The sequence below is a fragment of the Mustelus asterias genome, chromosome 1 (genome assembly GCF_964213995.1).
Source record: "Mustelus asterias chromosome 1, sMusAst1.hap1.1, whole genome shotgun sequence".
NCBI lineage: Eukaryota > Metazoa > Chordata > Chondrichthyes > Carcharhiniformes > Triakidae > Mustelus > Mustelus asterias.
This window is the reverse complement of record NC_135801.1, coordinates 11444350-11452251: the sequence shown is the minus strand read 5'-3', so window position 1 is coordinate 11452251 and position 7902 is coordinate 11444350. Positions and strand designations below refer to the sequence as shown.

The 7902-nt window shown below is 45.2% G+C and overlaps 1 protein-coding gene across 1 annotated transcript in view; it reads right to left on the bottom strand.

Moving 5' to 3' along the window:
• Nucleotides 1-321: 321 nt before the first annotated feature.
• LOC144491396 (putative E3 ubiquitin-protein ligase HERC3) overlaps nt 322-7902 on the bottom strand; it is a 52364-nt gene continuing 44783 nt past the window's right edge. The window contains exon 25 of the mRNA XM_078209172.1: nt 322-1621. Within this exon, the coding sequence (XP_078065298.1) occupies nt 1401-1621 (221 nt within the window). The 3' untranslated portion in view covers nt 322-1400. The remainder of the gene's footprint in view (nt 1622-7902) is intronic.

Genomic DNA, 7902 nt, shown 5'->3' with positions numbered 1-7902 from the left:
TTCAGTCTTCCTGGGACTTCTCTTTCTATTTCCTGGTTTTTAGAACTATTTGTTCTTCAGCTTCTGGGACTTGCTTTCCGCCCCTTACTCCCTGGTCCTGCTGCTCTGTTGGCAGTTTCTGTGAGAGCTACTTTCGCTTCAATACCTGGTTCAAACTGCTTCTGGTTCCAGCTTAAAATTAAACTCAGAAGTTATTTCTAACTTCATGTAGCCCCTGGTTGCTAAGCAACAGCCTAATTTTTCATCAACACTTGTTTGTTTTCATGCCGTAAATCCACTAATTACAATGCAGACATGGCTTGAAATGAAACCAAACCCATGAACACACAAGCACATTTATTCAACATGAATCTAACAAAAAATTTAACCCTTCCTTAAACTGAAACACAAAATTAGGCTCACTTTAACTATACCTTATTTCTAATGCCCAAAAATACAAACATAGATTATTAAAAAGTTTCCTGACAATATTTATTCCAGCTATCGTAATAAATGTTAGCGCAGTCTTTTCTAATTTAAAAAAATTAGGCCAAGGTTAAATAAATACTTGCCATGCCAACACCAATTGCAACATCTTCTCAATCTGAATCTCCCAAGTGCATATTATATTTCTCCCATCCTTTATCCAGGTTCCATTAAGTCAGTTCTTTTCCCCACAGCAAGGTGTTATACTTTGCAGAGTGTGGGGTGCAGTGACAGAGTGGTTATGTGACTAGGCCGCAGGAGTTCAAATCCTATCACGGTAGTTGGGGAATGGAATCAATTTAAGTAAATGTGGATTGCAAAGCTAGCAATCATGATCATGAAGTTACTATGTTTTTGTAAAAACCCAGCTGGCTCACTAATATCGACTGTACTTAACCTGACCTGTAGGTGATGCCTGACCCAATGTGGTTAGTTCTTTAACTACATGGCAAGTTAGAAGACTCATAGAATCTCTACAGTGCAGGAAGAGGCCATGCGGCCCATCAAGTTTGCACCAAAAGATCATCCCACCCAGGACCTCCCTTCTCTGTAACCCTGTGCATTTCCCATGGCTAATCGATCTACAACTACATATCCCTGGACACTAAGGGGCAATTTAGAATGGCCAATCCACCTAACCAGAAACGTCTTTCGGACTGTGAGAGGAAACTGGAGCACCCGGAGGAAACCCACGCAGACACGGGGAGAAAGTGCAGACTCCGCACAGACAGCGACCCAAGACGGCAATCGAACCTGGCTCCCTGACGCTGTGAGGCAGCAGTACTAACCAATATGCCATCATATGATCACTGGACATTTTCTGTGATGCCAGTGGAACAGATGCTGTGATGCAATTTATCTTTATTAGTCAGTTTCCTTGGGTCAATCAGCCAACATTTCTCAGGGTAAATAAACTCAGTCACCAGCTGCAAATCTTAATCCAACATTATATTGAATTCTTCACCGTATTCCATGGCATGAAGTAACTTCTCTCTCAATATTTCCATGTTGCTGTAGTTGGGAAGGTACAGGATCCATTTACAGGTGGAGACAGAGGGATATGAGGAATCTGGTTTGCTGGTCTGAGTATTAAAAATTATAATTCTTAAATTCCCAATCGCTTTCACTGGGAATCTGTCACTTCCGGTCAGAAAGGCTGGGAATGGAAAAAGAACAGACACTGAAGTAAAAATCAGGTAAATATGCATAGCCATTTGGTCCATTGAATAGATCTTCCCCTTGATCGGCTAACCTGTATGTGATGACTTCAGCCAGGCTAATGAGGTTGGCTTGCTAGAGTATGAACTGCCTGATGAGTCCTTTCGGGCTGTTCCCCCCCTTCTTTTTGGGGAGCTGCTCCTTTTAATTTGTCCCTAAGTTAATTTGAGTTCGTTTATTTGGTTGGTGTGAAAAGACATGCCTGATGAGTCCTAATTGATGGTTAAATCAGGGAGCCTCATGCTCCTTATTTAAAGCAGGTGTGTCAGACTCCCAGGTTGCATTCAGCAGGGAGCAACTAGAGAGCTGGTTGCGTACAGGTGTCTGGTGTAAATAAAGTAACTTGGTGACGGGACTTTCGCCTCCGTAGAGTTATTACACGGTATTAGCTGCTTGTCTCCGAGAAATGATAGCTGGTGCCCGGCGTAGTCCCAGCTCTGCAGATTGCATTATATACGTCACTTTAAAAAAAGATATGATGTAATCTTCAATGGCCTACACTCTCTCCCGCCTTGGGGGGGTCCCATAGTAAGATCCATGAATGCGTTTCGAGGGGACTGCCTTACTTCCTGGATCCACAGACTGGTCTCAATATATGGCACTGAACACTCAGTTTGCAGGGAATTACAAGAATCACAGAATCCCTACAGGGCAAAAGGAGGCCATTTGGCCCATCGAGTCAGCACTGACCACAATCCCACCCAGGTCCTATCCCCATAACCCCATGCATTTACCCTAGCTAGTCTCCCCGACACTAAGGGGCAATTTAGCATGGCCAATCCATCTAACCCGCACATCTTTAGACTAGTGTAGGGATTTTCTGCACTCACTCCTGCACCTTTGACCTTGTTTGTGGCAAGGTCAAAAAGCCAAGTTCAAGGCCCAGATCTTTAACTTAACTGGTCCATTTGGTAGTCCATGGTTTTCTTTGAAACTGTATTTAATTCCCAAAAGCACCAGAAAAAGTACCATTTAAAAACAGATGGAATTTCCCGCTTTCAGACACTAAATCAGTGGTGTGATGTTTTTCCCTCAAAAAGCCCACTCATCCGTGTCATTATGCATTAACCCACTTTGACTAATGACGTTGGAGATCTTGTAGATATTAATAATTACCAGACCATTCAATATCATCTCGAGAGTACAGAAGTTGGAATTGCTCTCTCTTGGGGCACTTTAAGGTGTGTGTGTATGGGGCTGGTGTGTGGGGGTGGAGTGTGTATGGGGTGGTGTGTGTGTGGGGGTGGTGTGTGTGTGGGGGTGGTGTGTGTGTGGGGGTGGTGTGTGTGTGGGGGTGGTGTGTGTGTGTGGGGGTGGTGTGTGTGGGGGTGGTGTGTGTGGGGGTGGTGTGTGTGGGGGTGGGGTGGGGTGTGGTGTGTGTGGGGGTGGTGTGTGTGGGGGTGGTGTGTGTGGGGGTGGGGTGTGGGGGGGTGGTGTGTGTGGGGATGGTGTGTGTGGTGTGCGCATGCATGTGTGTGTGCAGATTTAAGAGGTGTTCCAAATTTTGACGGGTTTTAACCGAAGATAAGGAGAAACTGCTTCCATTGCTGGGAGGTCCAATAATCAGAGGGCAAAGAGTGAAGATAATTTACCAAAAGGGGGAGGTGATTTTTTTGCAGTGGATTATTATGGTCTGGAAGGCACTGTCTGAAGGGGTGGTGGAAGCAATTCAATGGGAACTTTCCAAAGGCAATTAGGGATATATTTGAAATGCTGTAACTCCTGATGCTGACCGGGAAGGTATCAGGAACACTTACGTGCCCACACTCGATTGGCACATGAGCACTTGTCCCTGATCCCTTGTCACCCAAGCAAGAACATCGGTCAAGTTTTAAAAATTTCCAAAATGTTGGTGTTAAAACCTGTGAGAATTATAATTCCTGGGTTTGGGGAGGGAGGTAAAAGTTTTGGATTAAAGACAACCTGTGCAGACTCCGATATTTAGAAATACAAAATACATAAAATATGAGTGCTTGCGGGGGGTGACTTGTGGAGCTGTACCTCAGTTTGGAAAGGCTTGTGGAAGATATTCGTACACAACCTGGTTAGCTCAGTTGCTAGATAAAGGGGCATTTACTTACAATTTCTTAAATATTTACTTGACAACACATTTTCACTGATTCAAAATGTCACAGAATATAGATTTTGTTTCTGTAATGACTTCAACGAGGCTGATGAGCTGGAGTATAAGCTCCCTGATTGAGGTAATGATGGCCTCCCCAGTCAGGGAGTCTCCTCTGTGCATATAATGAGGAGTGCCGGGTCCATTGGCACTCTGGATTCTGACTTTGTACCTGAAGCACTCTTTGGAGTAGAGCTAAGTTTGTAAATAAAGGGAAACTGATGAAGGGACACCGTCCTCTGAGGAGTTAATTCAGTTTCCTAGGCTGCCTCTGACTCAAACAAGTTGGTTGATGCTGGGATGGGGGTGAGGACAAGATCCTCTTTTTGCCATTACAAGAACTTGAGTGTTAACGTGGCTGCTCTATGTGTTGTGGCAATGTTTTCCCTTCATTGATTTTGTTATAAAGGAGACATTTAATAGGCACTGGCTTGCAAAAAAACTCACCCCGTGATTCAGCACCAGTAAGCAGGGCTGTGCTGCCCATGTGTAGCAAGTGCCGTTGCACTAATCAACACATAGAGTAGATAGGGGAGAAGGAGAGAGGGTGCAGAGTATAGTGTTACAGTCATAGCTAAGGTGTAGAGAAAGATCAGCTGAATATATGCATCGGAGTCTGGAGGACCGACAAATCTGCAAGAGACTTCAAAAGAGCTTTATTGGAAAATTTAGAAGAGTGAGAGTTCAGTTTTAAGTACGGGAGCAAAAGATGAAATTAGAGGGTATGCTGGCAACAGCTCACAAGAAGTCGCCAAGCTCCTGCGCCATCTTTCCTGCAATGGGATTCAGCAATGGTAATGCTATTGAATGTTAAGGGACGGTGGTTAGATTCTGCCTCACTGGAAATGGTTCCTTCCAGTACATGACCGGGGAGGCGATGGCTTAGTGGTATTACCGCTGGACTATTAATCCAAAAACTCAGCTAATGTTCTGGGGACCTGGGTGCGAATCCCACCACGGCAGATGGTGGAATTTGAATTCAATAAAATATATCTGGAATTAAGATTCTACTGATGACCATGAAACCATTGTCGATTGTTAACGTGGCTGCTCTCTGAGTAGTGGCAATGTTTTCCCTTCACTGATTTTGTTACAGAGACATTTAATAGGCACTCGCTTGCAAAAAAACTCACCACATGATTCAGTGACAGTAAGCAGGGCTGAGCGACCCATGTGTAGCAAGTGCTCCCCCTAGTGTTGTTGCACTAATAAACGCATAGAGTGGACCGCATGGATAGGTTGGAGCAGCAGTTGGATGCACTTAGGAGCATGAAGGTGGCGGAAAGCGTCATAGGTAGGAGCTTTAGAGATGTGGTCACACCCAAGGTGCAGGCAGATAGTGGGTGACCGCTAGAAGGGGAAGGCAGTCAGTGCAGGAATCCCCTGTGGTCATCCCCCTCTCTAACAAGTATACTGTTTTGGATACTGTTGGGGGGATGGCCTATCAGGGGATAACAGCAGCAGCAGCCAAAGCAGTGGTACCACAGCTGGCTCTTTTGTTAAGCAGGGAGGGACAAAGAGCACTAGAGCAATAGTTATAGGGGAGAGGGGTGCAGATAGGTGCTTCTGTGGACATGAAAGAGACTCCAGGATGGTATGTTGCCTCCCTGGTGCCAGGGTCCAGGATGTCTCTGAATGGGCAGAAAGCATTCTGAAGGGAGAGGGTGAACAGCCAGAGGTTGTGGTACATATTGGTACTAATGACATAGGTAGGAAGGGTGATGAGGTCCTGCAGCAGCAGTTTAGGGAGTTAGACAGAAAGTTAAAAAGCAGGGCCTCTAGGGTTGTAATCTCAGGATTACTCCCTGTACCACGTGCTAGTGAGGCTAGGAATAGGCAGGTAGTGCAGCTCAACACATGGCTAAATAGCTGGTGTAGGAGGGTTTTAGATATCTGGACTATTGGGGTCTCTTCCAGAGCAGGTGGGACCTGTACAAGAAGGACAGGTTGCATCTAAACTGGAAAGGCATAAATATTCTGGCCGGGAGATTTGCTAGTGTCACACGGGAGGATTTAAACTAGTTTTGGGGGGGGGGGGGGGGGGGGGGGGGGGGACTAAAGCAAAGGTGAATTAGCTGAAGGGGAACGAGAGAGTAGGGCCAGTAAGACTCAGAGAAACAGCAGGCAGGGTGAAATTGCTAATCAAAGAGGGTCTGGTGGACTGAAGTGCATTTGTTTCAATGCGAGAAGTGGAGCAGGTAAGGCAGATGAACTTAGAGCTTGGATTAGTACTAGAAACTATGATGTTGTTGCTATTACAGAGACTTGGTTAAGGGAAGGACAGGATTGGCAGCTTAACATTCCAGGATACAGATGTTTCAGGCGGGATAGAGGGGGATGTAAAAGGGATGGGGAAGTTGCACTACTGGTTAAGGAGAATATCACAGCTATACTGCGGGAGACAACCTCGGAGCACTCATACAGCGAGGCAATATGGGTAGAGCTCAGGAATAGGAAGGGTGTAATCACAATGTTGGGGGTTTACTATAGACCACCCAACTACCAGCGGGAGATTGAGGAACAGATATGTAGGCAGATTTTGGCAAGGTGTAAAAGTAACAGGGTTGTTGTGGTGGGAGATTTTAACTTCCCCTATATTGACTGAGACTCACTTAGTTCTAGGGGCGTGGATGGGGCACAGTTTGTAAGGAGCATCCAGGAGGGCTTCTTGAAACAGTGTGCAGATAGTCCAATGAGTGAAGGGGCTATACTGGACCTGGTATTGGGGAATGAGCCTGGCCAGGTGGTCGATGTTTCAGTAGGGGAGCAGTTCGGGAACAGTGACCACAATTCAGTAAGCGTTATCTATAAAGATAAATGTAGTCCTCAAGTTAAGGTGCTAAATTGGGGGAAGGCTAATTACAACAATATTAGGCAGGAACTGAAGAATGTAGATTGGGGGCAGATGTTTGAGGGTAAATCAACATCTGACATGTGGGAGGCTTTCAAGTGTAAGTTGATAGGGATTCAGGGCCGGCACGTTCCTGGAAGGATGAAGGATAAGCATGGCAAGTTTTGGGAACCTTGGATAAAGAGAGATATCATGAACCTAGTCAAAGAGAAAAATAATGCATTCGTCAAAGCTAGGAGGCTGGGAACACACGAAGCAAGTGTGGAATATAAGGAAAGTAGAAAGAAACTTAAGCAAGGAGTAAAGAGGGCTAAAAGGGGTCACGAAAAAGCATTGGCCAGCAGGATTAAGGAAAATCCCAAGGCTTTTTATACATATATATATAAAGAGCAAGAGGGTAGCCAGAGAGAGGATTGGCCCACTCAAGGACAAAGGAAGGAATCTATGTGTGGAGTCAGAGGAAATGGATGAGGTATTAAATGAGTACTTTGCATTAGTATTCACCAAAGAGAAGGACTTGGTGGATGATGAGTCTGGGAAAGGGTGGTGTAGGTAATTTGAGTCATGTTGAGATCAAAAAGGAGGAGGTATGGGGGTTCTTGAGAAACATTAAGGTAGGCAAATCACCAGGGCCTGATGGGATATATCCCCAGAATACTGAGAGAGGCAAGGGAGGAAATTGCTGGGGCCTTGAGAAAAATCTTTGTATCCTCACTGGCTACAGGGGAGGTCATGATGTGGAGATGCTGGCGTTGGACTGGGGTAAATACAGTAAGAGTTTTAACAACACCAGGTTAAAGTCCAACAGGTTTATTTGGTAGCAAATACCATTAGCTTTCGGAGCGCTGCTCCTTCGTCAGATAGAGTGGAAATCTGCTCTCGTTTTGGGAGCAGATTTCCACTCCATCTGACGAAGGAGCAGCGCTCCGAAAGCTAATGGTATTTGCTACCAAATAAACCTGTTGGACTTTAACCTGGTGTTGTTAAAACTCTTACTACAGGGGAGGTCCCAGAGGATTGGAGAATAGCCAATGTTGTTCCTTTGTTTAAGAAGGGTAGCAAGAATAATCCAGGTAATTACAGGCCGGTGAGCCTTATATCAGTGGTAGGGAAATTATTGGAGAGGATTCTTTGAGACAGGATTTATTCCCATTTGGAAATAAATGGACGTATTAGTGAGAGGCAACATGGTTTTGTGAAGGGGAGGTCGTGCCTCATTAACTCGATTGAGTTTTTCGAGGAAGTG